Genomic DNA, 23474 nt, shown 5'->3' with positions numbered 1-23474 from the left:
GCCCATACGGAGCACTCACAAACTACTACGTTGAGAGCTGCGGCGGAGGCCCATGGCCCCCAGCCTGGTGGCTCTCCTTCCTATTTTGGGGCACCAGCAAACTCAATAAAACATAAAAAATAAACATGTTGCAAGGCATTACGGGGCGCTCCTTCAAGGAGCAATGAATAATACATGAGCTGCTTCTGCTGCTCATTTATGATTGACTTTAAAAAAAATACATATATATTTACCGTGGGTATAAAGGGATAAGAGGAGTAGGGCATGCATCCAGCTTTTCCAGTGCCCCCATCCCCCTTGGGCCTTTTATTAAAAATATGGGGGAGGGGTGCAGGCCACCAAGGGCCCCAGAGTCCCTATCACCCAAGGCCTTTTTTTTGCAATCCAGATAAGAGAGGCATGCAGCCCCTCTCCCAGAGCCTTTATGACCCCGGGCACCCACCCCCCGGGGATTATTTTTTAAAATACAGTGCAGAGGTGGGCAACACCCTCTTCAAGCCACCAAGAGTCCTGAGGACTTAACCACCCCCCTCACTCCCCCCAACCAGGACTATTAAAATAAGGAGAGGGGGCATGCTGTCCCCCTTCCTGAGCCTTTATGGCTTCGGAGGTCTCATCCCTTGGGGCCTTTAGTGGGTGCATCAGTGCCCATAAGGGGCACTCACAAACTATTATGTTGGGAGGCGCAGGGAGGCCCATAGCCCCTGTGGCCCCCAGCCAGAACAACACAGGGTGCTGGTGGGAGCCAGCATTTTGCCTTTGCTCCTACCTGGTGGAAGCAACTGCTTTAAACAGGGTATGCCTGCACTCTCCCCACCAGGACCCACAGTGTTCTGTGCATGGGTTGTATCTTGTTTTAGGGGTTTGGGGCCCCTGGGGCATATAACTCCACAGGGAGATGGGAGTTTGGTCCCTTCCTCTTTCTGTAATTATTTGGTGCCCCTCCCTTTATAATTACCTTTGGCTTCAGGGGATGGGTCCCCTGGGGCGCATAGGAGGTTCGAAGAGCTTGGAGGCGCCTGGCTCCCTCCACTTAAACTTAAGTTTGGCCTAAGATCTAGCTTTCTGTCAAATTTCATACATATTTATGCCATTTTATTGCAAAATTAAAATCATATTAGAAGTTTATGTTATTTTAGATGTTTGTATTTGATTTATTAATTGGATATGTCATTAACCTTAGACAGAAAGAGACACCCCAAGTAAATTAAAAAAAATAAGGATCAAATGAACTTTAAACAAAAGGTAAGTCGTGTTTCACAGTGATTATCTGGTGTGTTACAGAGTTGCATTAAATCAGAACTCTCATAACTGAGGAATTAAATTACAAAGGAAAGAACAAGAAGCCACCTTAGTCTGGGCGGAAATGGAAAACATGTCTTCCTCTGGAGAGAAGAAGAGACCAGAAGTAGAGCTGTGAAATCCAAAACAGTTGCAGGACATGAAGCAGAGGAGACGTAAGGTTTAGGGTAAGGTCCTAAAGGGGAGGCTACAGAAAGGAAGCTGAGGACTTTGAAGACATCCCAGGTGGAGACGTATTGAAGAAATGGAGGCTTCCCATGAAGGATAACTTTCAACAGGTGACTTACCAAGGATCCCTTTTCACAGGAAAAATAATTGCATAATGAAAGTTGAGCAGCAATAACTGAACTGTAGACGTTAAGCATTGGCCTTTAGGGAATTCATCAAGGAGACAGGAAAGGTACCAAGCTGGTCTATACGAAGTTCCACGCAACAGTAAATCCAACCTGACTAGGCTGACTTTCAGGCACATCTTGTTCCATAGGCTAGGATTGATCGATAAGGTGAGTAGCAAGTGCTTAAAGGCCTGAAACCAAGAGGCTAATATGAGATTGCAAGTGCTCACTCAGGGGAGGAGAAGGAATGGAAGGCATCAGGCCAGGGTTTACTTTAATCTTAAAGGAAGGTATCGGTGCCTTTGCATCTGGAAGCAACCTCACAATCAATGGAAGTCAACCGTTAAAGTGAATGTCAAAAAGACCAAGAATGAATGGACATGAAACATCATACATGGCTGGAGAATCAGGGCAGTCAGTTCCTGCCAGTGGTGCCCCAATTATGAATATCGATCCAAAGTTGAGACTGAAATTGTTTAATCCCCTAGTTGTTGCAAAGATAATTCTCCCCAAAATTGTTTGAGCATTCGGCAAAGGCTTTCAATTTTGTACTGCTATACTGTTGAGCTGGTTTACATAACAGACAACAGTCATGCTGTCCATCTTGTGCAAAACACAGATGTGACCTTTCTGCTTGGCTAGGCTCTTGATGGCCAAGGTGGCGGCCAGGACCTCCAAGCTACTGATATGGAGGCAAGGTTCCTCTAGCAACCATAAGACTGCAATGAAAAAAATTGGTAAGGTTCTGGATTAACAATCTAGTATTGAGCTTTTATGGAAATGGCTTTGACGTCCAGAGCTATACGTTCAAGAGTGCTGACCATCTTTTGCATGGTATTTCCCTGGTCCTTTTGCCTTGAATGGTTTTGTTGGCCCTAGAACTCTGTACACATTATCCTTGCTAACCATTGGTAAAGAGCTTGTGCTTTCCCTTTAGCAACACAAAAGGATGATGGACGGAGTGTTGAAACTTTTCAACCACTCACCCCCAGTCACAGATCTGGGCTTAATCCATCATTCTTTTGCTCACCATGCCACCCCAGTTTGGACCCAGCCATATGCAAATCAGTCTTGACTCTGTTCCCATGGCAGAAGAGGCAGAAGAAGAGGCAGAGGCAAACGTGTGCAATGGTCCAGAGAAGAACCACAAATGGTCACCAGGAGCCAGGGCAAGCACCAGCCTCCGAAAACTTAGTAGTAAACCTTTCCACAAGAACTCTCACGGACATGGAGATAACAGCACTTAATCGAGGTTTAGGGTTTGCCCCTACTCCATCTGAGGATCTTTTTCGACTTAATTGCGAATTGTCACAATTTTTTCGCAAAATCCGACTGCAATTCTATTTTGACGACCGCCCAGTGAATAGCACACCGGGGGACTCTGGGCTTAGACCCAAATCCACATTTGTCCCCCCTCTGTCGGCTGTCCCCTGCGAAGTTCAAACATTTGAAAAAGCTGTTCTTGCGGATCTCACATCTATACGCCCGCAACGTCCTTTCATCAACATCTAGACTATTGAGAAGAAGGCTCTCGAGGGATTATCTAACGATAATTCCGTCGTTATAAAACAAGCTGACAAGGGAGGCGCTATTGTTCTAATGAACACTGACGACTATCGCAAGGAATGCCTACTCTTGCTAGGGGATGAGACCTACTACGCCTTGATTCCGCACGACCCTACCCCAAAACTTCAAACTCAGTTAAGGGTTATAATCTCGGAGGCATCCAACAATGAATGGATCACCCCTAAAGAAGCTTCTTTCCTAGATGCAACCAATCCTGTAACTCCCTATTTCTATTTCTTACCCAAAATCCACAAAGGTACACAATTCCCTCCGGGGCGACCAATTGTGTCTGGGATTGGTTCGATCCTCGAGCCCTTATCGATCTTTTGCGATCACTTTCTACAACCACTTGTAAAGGGCTCCTCCACTTATTTACAGGACACTAAAGACGTATTAAATCTGACTGAGACTATTAATAACACAGGAGATGTCCAAGCACTAATTACCATGGACGTGGAGGCTCTCTATACTAATATACCCCAAGATGCAACTCTACAGGTAGTGGAATCTCTACTACAGCACAATAGTGACAATTTGACATCACCCATTGCATTTATCATGCAATGTGCCACATTAGCAATGAAAGAACATTTATTTTGCTTTGAAGATCAATTTTATCATCAGATTAGAGGTACTAGCATGGGAAGTACCTTTGCTCCCAGCTTGGCATGCCTCTATATGTATAACTTTGAAAAAGAATTCATTTTACCAGCTTCTAATCCTTTTACCGATAACATAAAATTGTGGCGTTGGTACATTGACAACATCTTGGTTGTATGGCAAGGCCCTTTGGCTACAGCTAGTTCACTGACCGAGTGGGTAAACACACTAAACCCATATTTGAAATTCACTTCTATGGTGTCGGATAAGGAGGTTCATTTTTTGGACTTACTGATTACAATTGAACAGGGGAAATTATTAACCTGTACTTACCAAAAACCTACAGATCGCAACAGCCTGCTAATGTACGAGAGTCATCATCCTAAATCCCTCCGTGACAACTTACCATTTGGCCAATTCTTGCGACTACGACGAAACTGTTCCTCAATACAGGAATACAATACCCAAGCAGATGATCTTCAAACAAAACTCCTTGAACAACATTATCCCCAACACGTCATCAACCGAGCTCGTAAAAGAGCAAGGAACGATAATGGTGATTCTCTACTTCAAACTAATACTAAAGTCACGAATAGACGGTTGACCTGTGTGTCTACTTTCACCCCACTATCTAACCAGATAAAAAAACTGATTAATCAAAGGTGGCCTATCCTCAACAGTGGGAGCAATACCATTCCTAGGCCCCTATTTGCATTTAAACGATCTAAAAATATTAAAGATCTGATAGTCCATACCCGTCCAAAAGACACATTGCGAACACAGACACAAACTACACTCTGGAACCTTCCACCTGTAACTGGACATTATCCCTGTGGACACTGTAATGTCTGTCAATTGACTAGCCCCAACAAAACTTTAGATTTGGCACCTATAGGCCAATGGCACCTGACAAAACACACGAATTGCAACACTAAAAACTGCATTTACATGATTACGTGTCCATGTGGGCTACGTTATGTGGGCATGACTTCTAGACCAGTTAAAATACGAATTAACGAGCATAGGAGCAACATCAGGTGTGGACGCATTACAACAAAATTATGCGCACACTTCCTAGATGCCCCCCACAGTCCCGATGATTTAAGTTGGGTCGTACTTGACACCACTAGAATCACTACTGACTCTCCACACTCCTTGTTCAGACTGGAACAACGGTGGGTTTTCAAGCTTCATACTGATACAGATGGGTTGAATGATGCCATTCCCTGGACTACATTGTCCACTTAATCAACCCCTTTTAAGGATTTACCACCGAGTATTCAGTATCTTCAATCTATATTTGTTCTGTTTTTCACTTTTTATTTCCATCCTAATTGGACTGACTGTGAAAGACTATGGTTTTAGGGAGCCCCATTTTATGTATTACTCTGTGGCCCATACCTTTCTTTTGTCTACTAGGGCGGTTATTTCCGGCTTCCCACTCCAAACCACTCATTGTATTAACTGACATAACTCACTATCCAGTTCTAGCCATTCCAAGATGGCCGACGATGTTTTTAGTCCATTGTTTGTTTTTACTACCACCCACGAGGCTATTGGAGTAATGCTCGTTCTAGTCTATTATATCTCTGTTCACAAAGATGGCCGCCGTAATTTTGCTTGCGTCCTTTTATTTCTGAGACTCGCTCCGATGCAGTTCCCGGAGTGTAGTCCTTCTACAGTTTTGACCACCCTCTCCCATTTTTGCTGGGAAAACTTCTCTTTAAAAGACTCGCACCGAGTCGGGAAGTTGTCTTTTCGGGAGAGCACGTCAGGGAATGTTCCCCTGCAGACTGCCGTCATCCACAAAGTAAGTGACCTCGCGTTTGTGTGTTTAGCGCTTTTTTCGGTTACTTATTTACTCTGGGGACGTATATTGAGCTCAACTAATGACATCTCTCAAAGTATTAACAGACTTAGGTCGGGGTAATCCCTTAATATTCTATGGATAACCACGCTTTGCCAGTGTGTTTTTGCCTTTGTAAATCACCACGCAGACTATTACACTCTGCTACAGTACTCACCAAGCCTTTTTAGAAATATTTTCTTCTGTAAAACTGTTTTATTCCTCCCAGTTTTCCTTCAACAAATGTCATAAATGCTAGTGACGAGTCTGTGTATGAATTTCCAAGTGACATGGACTAATAATGTGCTTGATGTTCATAATCAATTTAACCAACCGACCTCTAGTAGTGAATGTGACTGTTTTGGTTCTGATTGATTACATTGCATTCATGGTGTCTGCTTTACCACTTTATTAGTAGTGACCGCTTTCGGCATGCTACTTCCCAAGGGGCACCCCATGTACCAAGGGATGGTAAGCATATTGTCTTATTATGTTTTTACACAACTGGTTACTACACACTGTTGTGTCACGGGTGTCCTTCCTTATTTTTCCGTGTGTTTTGATCAAAATTATTTGTTTGTATTTTTCTAGGGCGACCATTAAAGGTTTCTGACAATTAGTGAACTTCAATGTAAGTGACTATATGATTTGTTTGACATTTTTGCAAACTTTCGGTAATATAGACAGGAGAAGTCTTATTATGTATTGGTCCTGAAGAAGCGTCATAGGATCTTGTTAGACCACTGTACGCGAAACATGTTGACCATGTCCTAGGAGCCCGATATAATCTCCTTAAGCTCCAGCACCATGCAGAAAGTGGTTGAGCATTATTCCTCATTTTACACTTTCCTTCCGTTTTTAATCTTGGTCCCGGTCTTATTCCATTGATTAATTAAATTGACTCGCTCCTATTAAGACTGGGAACCAATTTTAGCTTTCACTCTCCTGCCAGGATTAGCGCCTGACCGCAACACCAGGTCTTGTAGTGTCCGCTACCACGGCTGCTACCTAAAAGATCTCCGGCAAAGAGCCCCCTTACGGGGAGCCCGTCAGACATTGCAGCACCAGTCTGACGAGGAGCTACCCGATGATGAAGCATGATATCCTCTCGGATGTGTGAGGGCTCTTGCTCCTGAACTTTAATGTTCCCCTAGTGATTATATTTTTCCATTTGGAACAGTGTACACCTTTTTTGTATGTTCAGTTAATTGGGAGACCGTACACTGGACCAACCAATCTCCCGGTCCCTCCCTTTGTTGATACCCATGGGGAACAGTCCAGCTGAACTGCCAGGCCAGGTCACCTAAAGCACGCCAAATACAGCAGCTGGATGTTGCGGCTTAAATATAGTAATGGATAATTGCAAAAATCAGTTGGGCCAGTTAATACTCCCTGTCTACAGCAGAAGGAAGAAAGCTCTCATTTAATAATTTCCCATTATTTCATATGGGTCCTAAAATTTAAAAAGGGACTGGTGGATCTTAAGCTCTTCTAAAAGGCCTGGATGAGGGAGGGCCCATTCAAGCAAAGACGTGATCTGGCAGCAGCTATGATCAGCTGAAAGTGGTTCCAAACACTGAAGCAGCGAGGTACACTATGACACGTGGATGACGCACAGTACAGCAACACATTCTGCCAGTGCATGGTATGCTGCTTTTTTACTGCAACTGAGCATGTGAGTACTAGTCTTCAGGTAGCTCTGAAGGTGGAAGTAATTTGTTAAGCCTGCAGATCTGGTGTTGGTACTTGCCTGATGTACAGACTGAAGAAAGAGTGTGATTGATGGTGAAGGCAGAGGGAGGAGGCGTGTGAGCCATGGCTTGTAGTGAGAGCATGACTGGAAGAAGGTGCAGAAGGCAAGATTACAGTACTTGGCAAGCAAGAAATGTAGAATAAAGGAGTCAATGTGGTGTACCAGGAACTTGGGAACAATAAGAGGAAGAACTAAAGCTGCGGAAGGGCAGCTTAGTAGAAGGTTTTTATTAAACCATAACATATGTTCAATAGGACGCTATCAGGAGAAATGCAGTGCATGACGGTCATCATAGGGTGTGATTATAATATCTAGAATGCTCAATGAAACGGAAAAAACCCAAAGAAAAATCAAGTATCATAAAAATATAGAAAAATCCAGATAAAAGGAACAAGACAACAGAGGATGACTTAACGTTTCCCAGGATGAGCAGTAAGGAGATTTTTACTGACTTGTTGAAGACTATAGGAAGTGCCGCTGATAAGGCCATATTGCTTCCCTCAGGTTATACATTATTGCTACTGCGAGTAGCAAAAAAATACTGGTTGCATATTATACTTCATCACTTTCGCTACTAACATTTCAGATTTGCTCTGCACTAAAGCTACTAACAACACCATTGTTGGGTATACCAAAGTTGTGTTGAATCAGAGCAGTAAGAACACAGAGGGATTAGATGTTTGATGCATAACCAGCCTCTGTCAAACACTGACAGATGCAAAGAAGTCACTCTTAATGGAAGCTAAAATATCCTGTGATACCTTTTAAGATTTTACAGTTTACAAACCATCCAGATGGTACCAATGATACTCAAAACTGAAATCACACAGTGGGGAAGAACACGTTGCAAGAACACATCTTACAAAAACATAACTGGCTATCAAGAATTACCACACTACTGTGTTGACTGGTCTGCTGAAGAGCTTATTCTTTAGGCTTTTCTTTGTACATGTGCCTTTTTGCTACCTGGAGTTCCAGAATGAGTTAATGATAAATTGTCATTGCTAGCATACAAAGCTAATCTGCATTAAAACATTTACTTGCATTAATATGGCAGATTAAAGAGTAACATATAACTGTTCCCTTACTATGATCTTAAAGCCCCATGAAGGTACAACCAAACATTGGGCACACTGTGGATTCCTATCATGGATTTTTGGAGGCCATTGGAATCTATATTGTTTATTGCCATGGAGAAAAATCGAATAATATAAGATGTGTGCTTGTTCATTAAAGTGGCACTCATATTCTGTCATGTCTGCATATTTACATTGGTCACACTGTAAGTCTAGTAGGCATTAAAATGTTCCTAATGTACAAGAGAGCTTGCCAAGTAGCTTGGATAGTGTAATTAGAGGGGTAAAAGTAATTGCCTGTGGAACGGATACCTGTTACACCCGCACCCCCCTTATGACATTATCAAACATGAAGGGAGAGGAGGAGTGAGGGATCACTGAGGCCCTAGCGTGGGGCCTGAATGGCAGTGCCATTTGACAGCAGACGGACAAATGGCACTGCCTAGATGTAAACCCTTACATGTGAATCTTGATCTCAGCGATACAGAAATATTCCAGAGGATCGTAAAGCAATTGATATCTCACATAGTTTAAAGGAACATCCGCAAAGAAACCAGTGTGTATCGCAACTAACTTCAGTGGTAACCCCTTTTTTAAATCCAATGGAGCATCAGTAGACTTGGTGGTGTTGACAGGAATGTTTATGTCATACCTGGCATCTTTTATGTCTCCAGGTAGAAACCAGCATGCTGTCTTTAATAGTGTAATTTCTTCGAAGGATCTAGAACAACTGTGGGCATGATTAATCCGCTGGGTAGTCTGGGTAAGATTACTTATGTGAATTGCACAGCTGAAACTAGCTTTAACTTTTTGATCAACCTTAAAGAAATCCCCAAGCTTAAACACTGGTGCCAGCTAAAGTTCACTAGTCACTGATAATTACTGATCTAAATTTAACTTTCTAAAGATAGGTGCTTCTGAATATAGAGATAACTCTCTATGATGAAGGGCCCCACTGGTGTGAGGCAAAAAGCTATGCAATGACAACATCTTATAATGGTAAGTGAACCCCCACTAGAAGCATATGATTAGAAAGTTGCACAGGTATTGTGTTGAGTAGAGATTGAAAATAGGGACTAGCAATAGGTGATAAAACATTAATAAATGTAGCTGTGACAATAGTTTCACAAGTTGAGCAGAATACTGAACTAGCTTCAGTGAGATTTTTTAACTATTACTGTCTGAGGATTAATACCATCTTTTTTATACCATGCTACGTCAAAACAAAGAAAAAGTTGATCAAGTCCTGGTAGGTATGACACGAGCAGCAGGGGTTTTCCTCAGAGTTATTTGTGTTAGGATCAGGCAAGTATAAATTAACATTAAAGTAAAAAAAGGATCATAAAATTCCCAAGCCAATTTAGGTCAAGAAAGTTAAAATCGAAAAGGCACCATGTACACTGCAGTCCGCACATACCGCATGCATTTACCTTAAATGCCACTGGTGCATTCTCTGCACCAAGTAAATGCAGTTTTACAGTCGTTAAAACGGCCAATTATGTTTGCCCAATTTTACATCATGTTCAGGGTCAGAGTTCAAGCAGTGGTAGGCTGAAAGGATCTTCTTGTGGGGACTGACATATCTCTAGGTGTGTGGAGTACCAGGGCTGTCTGGACACGTAGGGGTTACAAGGATTAAAGTCTGAGGTATTTGTCGCATTTTCTGTACAGTGACAAAAGTAGTGGGAGAGGCAGAAAAGAGTTAGCAAATATCCCTGACCAATTCTTCCAGGGCGGATTGCCCATGGACTGTTGATATGAGAACCTGGAGGTGAAGCTTGGGTATTAGGACTTATTGAAGAATCAAACTTTTTATAAAGTGTATTTATAAAGTGCTGCTTCTGAGTGGTTATTCAGGAACTGTGCTGCTGTGTCAGTCAAAGAGCCAGGATTTTAGCCCCTTCCTGAAGTGAGTGAGCGAGGGTGAAGTGCGGAGGTGGAGGGTATTCCAAGACTTGGCGACAAGGTAGAAGGTGTGACCTCAGTGCGGCAGCATCCAATGCATGGTAAGTGACCAAGGGCTAGACGAGTGCAACAGGGGCTCCTGGGAAGTAGATGGAAGCTCAGGCAGTGGTTTATGTAGGCAGGCCCTTGATTGTGAATGGATTTGGAGTCATGGGTCAGGAGCTAGCATTGACAACTTTTCTGGATGGGGAGCCAGTGAAGGTCTTTAAGCTGCTGGGTGATATGGGTCCTTTTCAGCAAGTTGAGGATCAGTCTGGCGGCTGTGTTCTGGATCATCTGGAGTGTTCTCATGAGTTCTGTGGTGGTGCCAGCATAGACTGCGTTGCTGTACACCAGTCAGCTTGTGATGAGAGCCTACTTCAACGTTTTCCTGGTGTTGACTGAGAGCCACTTAAAGACTTTGGGGAGCTGGTAGAGGGTGTAGAAGCACGATGAAGCAACTGCGTTGATCTGGTGTTTCATGGAGAGTTTGCGGTTTAGAATGATGCCGAGGTTGGGGGCGTGATGTTTTGGAGTGGGGGGTGGGTCAAAGTTCTGATGGCCACCAGGAGTCGTTCCAGAGGGAAGTGTGTCTGCTGAGATACTCTGTTATGTCTGTGTTGAGTTTCAATCAGTGGTTCATCTAGGCTGAGACACTGTTCATGCAGTGGTGGAAACTGGTCTTCGGCGTGGCGTGGTCCCCTGAGAGCGAGAGGATGAGCTGGGTTTCATCAGCATAGGAGACTATGGTGATGTTGAGGGTTATGGCGATGTCTGCGAGTGGAGTCATGTACATATTGAAGAGTGGGACCGAGGGAGGAACCTTCAGGGACACCACAGATGGTGTGCTTGGGTTGCAAATTAATGGGAGGGAGCCGGATTCTCTGGGTGCCCCTGAGAGAAATGATGCCATCCATTTCAGCGTGTCATCTGTGATTCCGATCTGTCTCAGACGGTGGATGAGTGTGGGGTGTCGACAGCTGCGAAGAGGTCGAGGAGGATCAGGGAGGCTGATTGTTCTAGGTTGAGCAGGGTGCAAATGTCATCAGTTGCGGCGATAAGGGTTGTCTCAGTGCTGTGGTTGGCTCTGAATCCTGACTGTCAGGGGTCCAGTAGGTTGTTTCTTTCCAGGTGTTCGGTGAGTTGGTGTTTGATGCCCTTCTCCAGGACTTTGGCAGGGAACAGGAGCAGAGTGATGGGACAGTAGTTCTGGAGTGCGCCGGGGTCGGCCGATGGCTTCTTGAGAAGGGGCCTTACATCTGAGTGTTTTCAAGCGTCAGGAAAGGTGGCTGTGGCGATTCAGGAGTTGAGGATGGTAGTAAGTTGGAGGCTGATCTGATCTCTTGCTAGGCTGAAGAGTCGGTGGGGGCTTGGGTCGGTGGGTGCTCCAGAGAAGACAGTTCATTAGAATGCTTGTGTTCGGTGTGCTAAGCTGTTCCCATGCGGTGAGAGGGTGGTTGTCGGCCACAGTGGATGGGTTGTAGGGGCGGGCGGTTAGTTGGGGGGGGGTCAAAGTTTCTGTAGAAGGTTTGTATCTCATTGTGAAAGTGGTTGGCTGGGGCGGGGGGGGAATCACGTTTTTTGGTTGGTGAACTCTGTGACAACAGTAAAGAGTTCCTCGGTTTGGTTGGCACTTGTGTAGATCCCTCGTCAGGGCATCCTTCTTCGTGGCTCTGAACTGGTGGTGGTAGTTGTTGAGGGCCTCTTTGAAGGTGTTCTAATCAGTGTTCTTTACGCTAGCCCACCGTTTTCTTTCAAGTTGTTTGCATTTGTGTTTTGCCACCCTGAGTTCAAGGGTGTGCCAGCTGGCACATCTGTTGGATCTGTGTGGTCTGGCTGGTTTGGTGGGTGCGGCTAGGTGGCGGCGCAAGTAATCCAGCAGTTGAAGGTCTCTACTGCCTGCTTCAGGTCATAGATGGTGTTGGGTTGGGTGGTGTTGACAGCAAATTTCCATTGGTGTTGGGTGACCTTGGTCCAGCTGCGAGAGGGGGTGCTACGGTTGTTGGGGGTGGTGGGGTGAAGTCTGATGATGGTGGGGGTGAAGTCTGATGATGGTGAAATGTACGGTGGAGTGGTTTGATCAGGTGAGCTCTGTGGTGTGGCTGTAACTGATTCTGTTACTGGATGTGAAGATTGAGGTCCAGGGTGAAGTCTGTGACCAGTGGCTTGAAGCCAGTGTTGTCCAATCTTTCGAGGAGGTCTGTGGAGTCATCCAGGGGGAAACTGAGGTCTCCCAAGAAGAGGTAATGATCTGATTTGATGGCGAGCAGGGTAATGAATTCAGCAAGGGCATCACTGAGGATGTTTCGGGGCCCTGGGGGTCTGTAGGCGATGGTACCTTTGATGGTTGTTTTGTCATTGGAGCAACGCTGGAAGTTCATGTGTTCTATGATTGGTGTGGTCTCATCATCTGTGGTGGTGCAGACGATCGATTCTTTGTGAAGGACAGGGACACCGCCTCAGTGTATGTTGGTGCAATCGAGGTGTTTCATTTTGTAGCTGATGGGTGTGGCGGTGGTGATGTCCGAGACGCAAGCAGGGGTGAGCCAGTTCTCTGTGATGAAGGTAACATCAGGTGCAAGGGTAAAGATGTGTCCCAGATTTCCATGTCATGTTTGCAGAGTGGTCTGGTGTTGATCAGTATGCAGCAAACTTGCTCCAGGTGGGATTCGGTTGACAGGGGTGGTGTGGTGTTGGGCACCACGTGGAGGTTGATTCTGGTGTGGAGTTGAACCAGCAGTGGATGCAGGTGAAAGGTCCCACTGTGGAGTGGGGGCATGTGAGGTAGTAATTGCTTTTTCGTCTGGGGCTCAAGGCGATGAGGTCTGCGGGAAGAGTATCAGTGGAAGTGTGGGTAGCCAGGAATCCTGGCACTGCACACGGTCCAGGCGTGGATCAGCAGCGGTGCAGCCACGATGCAGCCTTTATTAAATAGGTCAGTGGGGGCGGGGCACAAGGGAGGTGGGAAAAACACAGGAGAGAGCGGGAGCACTGTGCGGGGGAAACGGCGTGTTGGTCCAAGGGCTGCTAGGGCCCCTGGAGGTCTTGACAAAGGTAGAGAAAGCCTGGGCACAAGGAGCCTGGCTAGAGCAGCAGCAGGGGGAGCTGGCAATGACCTGCTCACTCTGCCAGCACTGCAGCCTTTGTTAAATAGGTCAGCGGGCGGGGCACTAGGGAGGTAGGAAAAGCACAGGAGACAGCGGGAACACTGTGAGGGATAAACACCATGGTGGTCCAAGAGCTGCCCTGGTCCCTGGAGGCCTTGACAAAGGTAGAGGAAAGACTGGGCACAAGGAGCCTGGCTAGAGTGGCAGCAGGGGGAACTGGCAAGTGAGGGTGGGGTGCCGGGAAGGTGGGAAAAACACTGTGAGGGGAAACAGCACAGTGGTCCAAGGGCTGCCCTTGCCCTTGGAGGCCGTGACAAAAGTAGAGGAAGCCTGGCTAGAGCAGCAGCAGGGGGAGCTGCCAATGACCTGCTCACTCTGGCCATGCTGCTGCCGTTATTAAATAGGTCAGCGGCACACTAGGGAGGCAGGAAAAGCCCAGGAGAGAGCAGGAATGCTGTGGGGGGAAACAGCATAGTGGTCCAAGGGCTGCTCTGGCCCCTGGAGGCCTTGACAAAGGTAGAGGAAGCCTGGGCATAAGGAGCCTGGCTAAAGAGGCAGCAGGGGAAGATGGCAATGACCTGCTCACTCTGGCCGCGCTGTGGCCTTCATTGAATAGGTCAGCAAGCAAGGCGAGAGGGAGGCGGAAAAGCACAGGAGAGAGCACGAACACTGTGGGGGGAAATGGCGCAGTGGTCCAAGAGCTGCCCTTTTCCCTGGAGGTCTTGCTGATCAGGTCCACAAGGTTGGTGTCAAACCCCACTAAGGTACTCTGCTATCAGGTGGATGTGGAGGCAGAGCACACAACGCCAGATGTTCTGTGCCTGCAGGGAGAGGGGGGCGTGATTGAGTGTCAACCTGTTTCTGAAGGTATTACATAGTAGTTATGCTGTCTGTCCTAATGAGCAGGAGGGCTTTGAGAGCGAGGCATATAACCCGTAGCTTGAGAAAGCTGTTGTGGTGCAGCTGCTCATGACAGGCATATACTCCTGGGCTGTGGCCTGGCCAATATGCGCCTTTCAGCTGGTATGAGAGGCATTCATGGCAATGGTGACCTGCAGAATGGAGTCTAGAAAAGGCCGACCTAAAACAGGCTGTTGCTGTTCCACAACTGCAGAGGGTGACGGGTGGTGGCCTTTACCAAAAATAGACCTGACGTATGACCTTTTGCCTGTGAGCTTTGGGCAGAAAGAAACTGTTGTAGTGGGAGTATTTGAAGCCAGGCCTGAGGTACTATGTAGAAACATAAGGCCATCATACCTAGGAGTCACATAAATGTTCTGACTACGAGATGATAGTTTGCTTAAAAAAGGAGGCACAAGCTACTGAAAAAACAAGACCGGTTGGGATAGGCTTTGCCTGTGACGGAGTTTAGTATTGCCCCCATGAAGAGCAGGAGCTAGAGAGGGACTTGGTGGCATTTATAGTTAACTTGAAGCTCTGGAGGAGTGAAAAGATAGTCTGGGTATGTGCTGGTCACAGGTGCTCACCTGAGCTCTTAATAAGCCAATTGTCTATGTAGGGGAAGTTATGGAGGTCTTCGAACCTCAAGTGTGCGGAAACTACTGCCAGGCACTTTGTGAAGACCCTTGGGGCAGTGGGGACCTCAAATGGGAGCATTTTGAACTGATAATGATGGCCACTTACAGGTATAGCAAAGGTAGCACTGGTGGGCATGATGAAGGGGCATGTGAAAGTAGGCATCCTTGAGGTCGAAGGCCACCAGGTAGTTGTCTTGCTAAAGTAGAGTGATGACAACCTGTAGTATAAGCACATGGAAGTGTTCAGAGATGATGCACCGGTTCAGGGCCTGAGGTCCAGGATGGGCCTGGGTGAGCCATTCTGTTTGATGATGAGGAAGCTGAGGGGGCAAACCCCTTTGACCCACTGATGGGGGGGGAGAGGGGGGAACCGGTTCTATGTCTGATTTTTGAAGAAGCTCTTGGACCTCTTCCTCGAAAAGGTTAAGATGTTCTCTGCTCAGTGTATGGTTGCAAGTTGGGATGTTGGGAGAGTGTGAGACATGTTCTAGGCAGTAGCTGTGTTGAACGACCTCTAAGATGCACTTGTCTGATGTGATTTGTTAGTATCAGCTAGCCATGCTGTTGATTTAAAAATGTGCCCATTTTTTTCATTAGGCAGGTGCATAGCAATGTTGTAGCTGCCATTTTGGGCTGGAGGGAAGGTGTGTGTATGTATGCGTTTGTGGGCGTTATTTTTCTAGACAGATAAAGCTGTGTGTAGGTGAAACCTAATAAAGAGGACTTTAAATACTGTTGTTACATTGGCAGTCAGACAGGCTATATGCCAGATTCTTAGGCATTCCAAACAATCTCTGTCGACAATCAGGAGCATTAATTGATACTGTCAAAGTTGACTAAATTTTTTATATTTTAGCATTTCAAGAAATTACATTTCCAATGCACTTTTATATATATCGCAATATGTTATAATTCCTTCAATTGAAAAGCATAAATGTGCTGAATTGTACCTATAAACATGTTTTGGGAAATGTAAGTGGCAATGATGTACAACATGAAGTATAAACATCATTAGTTTTTGTAGGTCATTCGACCAGTTTATTTGACAAATCTTAACAGATTACCTTAACAGAGTCTTCAGGAAGTATTAAAATGTCATCTGTCACTCACTTGCATCATTTTGCACATGAGCATTATGCTGAAAGTTACATTCTTGTAACTGCACAATCTGTAAGGATGGGACTTATTTATTAAGATCATCTCAATACTTCTCTTTTGATTGGTACTTCAAAATAGAAATGTATCAGGCTATGCGTTCAGAGTTGCAATGTAGATTTGACATGAACAACAACCTTGGTCGCATGTGTTTTTCAGACAAACGAAAACAAAAATATATATTCTCAATTAAAATGTTATAAAGCACAGAAATAAACAAATGTGTTTAGAAAATGGCAAGCAATGAAAAAGTAATAGCTCTGCCCACGAAAATCCCTGCAATACGCCTCCATTTGTTTTTGTTTCTATGAAAAGATGTGTCACCCCAGAAATAAACCGGTGAAGGAGAGTTGCCATGTTAAAAATGGCATTTCTAATTTATATATTTCACATAAATAAATATTAAAGCTGTGTGAGGCGTGCAAAAGAGTGCTTAAGATCTAAGCATGAGACTTCTGCATGCATATTACTCTAATTAGGTGTCAACTATTACTCAAGCACATCTTAAAATAACGATTTTTTAAAATAAAATACTTTAACTACTTACCGCAGTAATAATTGGAAAAGTGACAACAGCGCTCAGGTAGTGATTAGCCATAAACCAGCAGCAATTAGCAATTCCCCAGAGTAAACCAGAAACAAAACCTATCAATGACAAGAAAAACAAAAGTAATGCTAAAAAGTTAGGAAACAGGAACTATAAGTGATGTGCCCAGTTTCCCCAAATCCCCCATGCTAGTGGTTTATCAAAGAGAGAAATGCAGAATGTAATGTAGCTCTAGAGCACTGAAAGGACAAGCAAGTGGCCACTGAAACTCAGTCATTTATGATACGATATGACATGTAGAATAAATATATATATATATATATATATATATATATATATTTCTTAAATAAAGAATTATAGGTACTGCTACTGCTTTTTGTACTGTTACTAAGAGCAGTGCGATTCACAAGGCCACCAGTGATAGTGTCACAAGAGTGAGAGTAAAGCACACCTTCCCCTATTTTTGTTGCATGTCACATACGCTACCACTATACTGCACCCCAGGCACGTAAGGGCCAAACCAGAGCACTCTTGCACACTCTCGCCAGTCAGAATGGTTCTCATGAGTACAGCCGACTAAAGTTTTTAAATAATACTCATGTGGGTCACTTTGGGTCGACTGTCGTCGGAGGTACTGCATTTTCTGTAAGCCTTGTGAAGGAACTGTAGGCAACCTCTAGCACAAGAGATCTTAATCAAATGTCCCAGTAGTAGTTATAGCGGATCTGTAGTCTTTTAGATAGGCCACTGTTATATGTTGATATCACAACAGCAGAAATGACCATACAATACTGATGAAAGTCCCAACATAGGAACATATCATTTAGACTTAATTCAACCCCAGTAGTCATTGTGACACTATCCAAGTTGCCTCTTCAGATGAATTTCGAACTGGGGTTATATATCCCTCCCCTCCCCAGAGGAGTCCCTCTATGCCTTCACCTGATTGATTTGTCCTGATATGAAGGACAATAGTGACCATGATTCCCTGCAGAGCAGCCCTGGTGCCAATTCTTATTTGAGCTGGCGATCTTGTTTCTGACTCACTTGTTGCTCTAGCCAGGGCAGTTATCTTGTTTCACAATCGGCATGAATACAGACCACACTGATTCCAGTTCTCATTGCTTCATGACTTTAGTGTGCTGAGGATGTTCCTCACTGAAGTGTGGTTATTTGGGCGGCCTTAAAGAATATACACACGTATCTCAGTAGAATCTACTGAGCCATGTGGTGTCAAGCATTTTGTTGCGCTTTGTTGATGAGGCTCTTTGAATCCTTACCCCAACCTGTTGTATTCTTTTGACAAAATGAGTAGTGGTCTATGTCCTGAAGGGTTATCTAATCAGCATCTCCTAGACCATTTATTTGGAACTTGCTTCATTTTGGAGAATGAAAGACTGAATAATGTAGTCTACAAAAGCTATGAATAAAAATGTTTTGCTCTTTGTTGCTCCTTTTTATGGGCGAGTGCAAAGCGCTCCGTCCCATTTTGTAATCTCTCCTTGGGCTAACAACCACGCCCATGTCATGTCAGTCAGTCACTTTCATTGGATTGTGAGCTTGCCTTTTAAAATCCGCTTACTTTCATTTGTGAAAGGCATGCAACCGTCATGCCTTTTCCGGTGTTAAGCTCACCTACACAGCACCGATAAACTAAAACCATTCGGGGCTCAATGTTTTCAGTCTGGTTTCCGGACTACTTTATCTTTTTATTTTCAGCGCAGCGCGACCGTGCTGGGGTTTTACATAGCGTGATCGATTTTTCAGTTTTTCATTTCAGCGCGATTGCGCTGCATTTTTATTATGTTCTGCGTGCGTCAGTTTTTGTAGGCATAAAGAGATTACTTGATTTGATAAAAAAAAACACAGGATGTGAAAGCTGAAGCTGAGAATCGAACCTGGCTCCATAGTCGGCAGCTCTGCCGCTATGCCACATTCTCCCTACGTGAACAGTTGCTCAATTAAGCACCATAACTAATGGGAGCGTTCATTGGGATGAGAGGTGGGTGCTACAGCGATGCATATAGAGGTCAGAGCTACAGGAGAACGAGGTGCTATGGAGCGTAATCCGATATGTGCGGTCAACACTTTACAGGGCCTTACAGGGCCTTTCCGGGCTTTACTTTGCCTCCGATTGACATGGTAGCGGTCTGTCCCGGAAGAGGGGATTATATAAACAATCGCTCTGAAGTCTCGGGTGGGCATAATAGACTTTATCCCCAGGCAGCTTTTTGAGGAGATGCACACACTGACTTAAATATAAAGTTGTTGCTTGTTTCCAGAGTACCGCTGAAATCTCTTTTTTCCTGATAGGATTGTGGACAAGCAAGGGGCCGACGAGGTCTCTGCATGAAAATCAGGGGCCTCCTGCCTGCATGAGGCGGGTCTTTATGTTGGAAGGGGCTTTGAGGACAGATGGAGATTGATCAAGATTTTGGTTTGAAAAAGATTGCGATTTGCCACAGGAATAAAAAATCTCTCTTTGCAGATGGGCATTTAAAATGAATATACAAGTAGGTTCGGGAGAGATTGCCTCACGGTAGCGAGGAATTTGGGCCAACACAGCCGTTTATCCTTTAAGTGCTAATACAGTGAATAGCATCTTACTGGGTAATAACTACTGTTCTTTGTGGTGCTTAGAACAAGTGAAATGTGCAAAATGAAACGCTGTCCGTATTTTTAACATAATTAGTTATATGACAGGAAGGAAAGATCGATGGCCCAATCCTTTTCAGGCAACGCAGTGAGAATCTGGAACTCACTTCGCCTCAGCTTCGGACCACCACCTCTTCCCAGGCCTTCAAAACTGACCTCAAAGCTCTCCTCCTTCAAAGACACTTCCAGATTTAATTCAAGCCCTCTATTTTCTGAAGGAAGTCCTTCCATTATAGGAAATTCTGTTCTCCATGCCTATAGAAGTGCCTTCCCAGGGTGTTTTTGTTTTTTGAGTGTCTGCCATTTAGTGCAGTTTTATACCTCTACCTGTATTTTGTACTCTTTTGTATCATGCACACAGCACCTTTCCTTTTACAACGTATCATTTGCTACCTCTTTTATCTTGTTTGCTTTTGATACATGCACAACGGCCACCACTTCCTCATGTAACGTAACTATTGTTTTAGTGTTTTGAGTGTCTACCATTTATTGCTATTTTTTTTTTTTTTTTCCCTCTACTCGTACTTTATTTGCTCTTGTAACCTGCACACGTCACTTTCTCCTTTCGCATTGCCTCATGTAATGTAACGTTTGCGTTTGTATCAGGCTCACTTGTAATTCCTCTCCTCTTGTATCTTTACTTTGCCTATTGTGAAGCGCTCTGACACCTTCGGGTAAAGTCTGCGCTATATAAAAACGCATTAAATAAACAGGAAGAAGGTTGCGCTACACCCTGTTTGCTTCCCAGTCATCGCTCATCTCTCTTTAGTGCCTCGTAAGGGGATGCGTGCACTGCTTGTAAAGTGCAGTATTCATCTGAGTGCTCTTAAAATGAAGGCATTGGTGTACATATTTACTTGCTTTTACAACCAGAAGATGTTTTTCCAATGACCCTTCCAATCGCCATTAGTTACAATGTACTCTGCCCTTTATTTTCACATTTATGAAAAGTGGAAATAAATTCAAAAACGTTCTGCATTCTAAAATGTTTCAAGGAGTGCTTGCAATGGATATATAAAAGTGCAGGTACCATATGCCAGAGTACCCTCCAATTAAAAGTATTGTACCTCTGCTCAAAGGTGCAGGTACTCTCTCTCAAAGTAAATAGGAGCAGGTACTCCGTATTTAAGTACAATTCCAAAACAGAACACAACCACCTAATTTAAGACAATTTCATATTTAATATGAGGCACTTTACATTTTTGCTATTAAGTATACTTTAAGTGGCAAGTAAAGTGCAACAACCCACTGTTCTCTCAGTTCTTCAGCCCATACAACACTGTTACCTTTTCCTTTCCATCTCTTTTTACGAAATGTACCTCTCTGCCAGTCCACATCCAGTCTACCTTCAGTACCTCACTAGTGGTGTGAAGCACTATATTAATTGCATTGTAATATGTCTGGCAGTTACAATTCCTCGTGGAATAAACTGATGCAGTGGCGAAGTGCATGCCCTGAAGCCACGGCATACCCCACCTCCTCTATTTTTACACCCTCACTGCAAGCTCCTCCCTCTATACATGCATTACCAGCCATTGCCCACCCACCTCCTTCAACATAACCGGCACTGACAGCCCTTCTCTCACACATATTATGCCGGCCACCTTCTGCACACTGCGCATATTTCAACAACTTATCTCCCTTAAGCCACAACCTTTCTTTCTTTCCCATGCCTTTTCAACATTTCTGTCCCTCAAACCCACATGCTCTCCTCCTCTTCTTAGGGTGTCTTCTGCTTACTTAGGTCCTCCCTCTTTATGCGTCTGTAGGAGGCTGGCCTGGCTTATAGTGGGTACAGTACTATATCATAAGAATCACAATACTCAGAGTTACCAAAAATAAAGGTACTTTATTTTAGTCAGAATATGCCAAAAATATCTCAGGGGCAGGAGCCCACTAAACCCCGGATAAAGGTGCAAAAGGGCTGCCTCCGGGTGGAAGAAGCTGAAGATTCTGCAACAACGGAAGATGCCAGGAACTTCTCCTTTGCACAGAAGATGTCCCACGGAGTGCTGGAGGATGCAGAGTTGTTTCCACGCAGGAAGACTGCAAACAAGCCGTGCTAGCTGCAAAGGTCATGGTTGAAGAAAATGGGTGCTGCCAAGGCCCAGGAAGGACCAGGGGGTCGCCCCTTGAAGGAGGACACAGAGGGGGTGCTCAGCAACACATAGAGCCCACGCAGAAGCAGGCAGAACCCGCAGAAGCACTTGAACAGGTGTTCAAAAAAATCTGAGCACGGCGGTCATCTCAACACTCCAAAAGAGTGTCCCATGAGGCCGGTGGTCAACTCAGCGAGTTGAGCAATGCAGGACGGAGTGCTGGGAACCTGGGCTATGCTGTGCACGAAGGATTCCTTGCAAAAGTGCACAGAAGCCCTAGCAGCTGCAGTTCACGCAGTACACAGGATTACTGTCTGGCGTGGGGAGGCAAGGACTTACCTCCACCAAATTTGGACAGAAGAACCACTAGACTGTCAGGGTAACTTGGTTCCAGCTCCTGTGTTCCAAGGACCACGCTCGTCGAGATGAGAGGGGACACAGAGGACCGGTGATGCAGAAGTCTGGTGCCTGCATTAGCAGGGGGAAGAGGAGATTTCTTCTTGGCTTCCAGTGCAGGGTGAAGGCAGACAGCCCTCAGAGCATGCACCACCAGGAAACAGTCGAGAACGCCAGCAGGATTAGGCGCTACGATGTTGCTGGTAGTCGTCTTGCTACTTTGTTGGGGTTTTGCAGGCGTCCAGGAGCAGTCAGCGGTCGATCCTTGGCAGAAGTTGAAGAAAGAGTTGCAGAGGAACTCTGGTGAGCTCTTGCATTCGTTATCTGATGAGAAACCCACAGGAGAGACCCCAAATAGCCCTCAGAGGAGAATTGGCCACCTAATCCAGGTAAGCACTTATAAGGAGGGGTCTCTGATGTCACCTGCTGGCACTGGCCACTCAGAGGCCTCCACTGTGCCCTCACACCTCTGCATTCAGGATAGCAGAGGTCTGGGACACACTGAAGGAGCTCTGGGCACCACCCCTGGGGTGGTGATGGGCAGGGGAGTGGTCACTCCCCTTTCCTTTGTCCAGTTTCGCACCAGGGCAGGGGCTGGGGAATCCCTGAACCGGTGTAGAATGGCTTTATGCAAGGAGGGCACCATCTGTGCCCTTCAAAGCATTTCCAGAGGCTGGGGGAGGCTACTCCTTCCCAGACATTTTCACCTATTTTGAAAGGGAGAGGGTGTAACACCCTCTCTCAGAGGAAATCCTTTGTTCTGCCTTCCTGGGACTGGGCTGCCCAGACCCCAGGAGGGCAGAAGCCTGTCTGTGGGTTGGCAGCAGCGGTAGCTGTAGTGAAAACCCCAGAGAGCTACTTTGGCAGTACACGGGGTCCATGCTGGAGCCCCGGGGATGCATGGGATTGGCACCCCAATACCAGATTTGGCATTGGGGACAATTCCATGATCTTAGACATGTTACATGGCCATATTCGGAGTTACCATTGTGAAGCTACATATAGGTATTGACCTATATGTAGTGCACGCGTATAATAGTGTCCCCGCACTCACAAAGTCCAGGGAAATTTCCCTGAACAATGTGGGGGCACCTTGGCTAGTGCCAGGGTGCCCTCACACTTAGTAACTTTGCACCTAACCTTCACCAAGTGAGGGTTAGACATATAGGTGACTTATAAGTTACTTAAGTGCAGTGTAAAATGGCTGTGAAATAACGTGGACGTTATTTCACTGAAGCTGCAGTGGCAGTCCTGTGTAAAAATTGTCTGAGCTCCCTATGGGTGGCAAAAGAAATGCTGCAGCCTGTAGGGATCTCCTGGAACCCCAATACCCTGGGTACCTAGGAACCATATACTAGGGAATTATAAGGGAGTTCCAGTGTGCCAATCAGAATTGGTAAGAATGGTCACTAGCCTGCAGTGATAATTTTAAAAGCAGAGAGAGCATAAGCACTGAGGTTCTGGTTAGCAGAGCCTCAGTGACACAGTTAGGCACCACACAGGGAACACATTTAGGCCACAAACTATGAGCACTGGGGTCCTGGCTAGCAGGATC

General features: G+C 45.3%; 1 protein-coding gene across 4 annotated transcripts in view; it reads right to left on the bottom strand.

The window, feature by feature from the left end:
- TMEM144 (transmembrane protein 144) overlaps window positions 1-23474 on the bottom strand; it is a 188176-nt gene that overhangs the window by 46585 nt on the left and 118117 nt on the right. For all 4 annotated transcript variants that reach the window (XM_069243307.1, XM_069243298.1, XM_069243280.1 and 1 more), the window contains one exon: window positions 16770-16867. In XM_069243307.1, the coding sequence (XP_069099408.1) occupies window positions 16770-16867 (98 nt within the window). The remainder of the gene's footprint in view (window positions 1-16769; window positions 16868-23474) is intronic.

Source organism: Pleurodeles waltl, chromosome 1_2 (genome assembly GCF_031143425.1).
Source record: "Pleurodeles waltl isolate 20211129_DDA chromosome 1_2, aPleWal1.hap1.20221129, whole genome shotgun sequence".
Taxonomy (NCBI): Eukaryota; Metazoa; Chordata; class Amphibia; order Caudata; family Salamandridae; genus Pleurodeles; species Pleurodeles waltl.
Note: the sequence above shows the minus strand (reverse complement) of the source record. Positions and strands in the feature narration are given on the sequence as shown.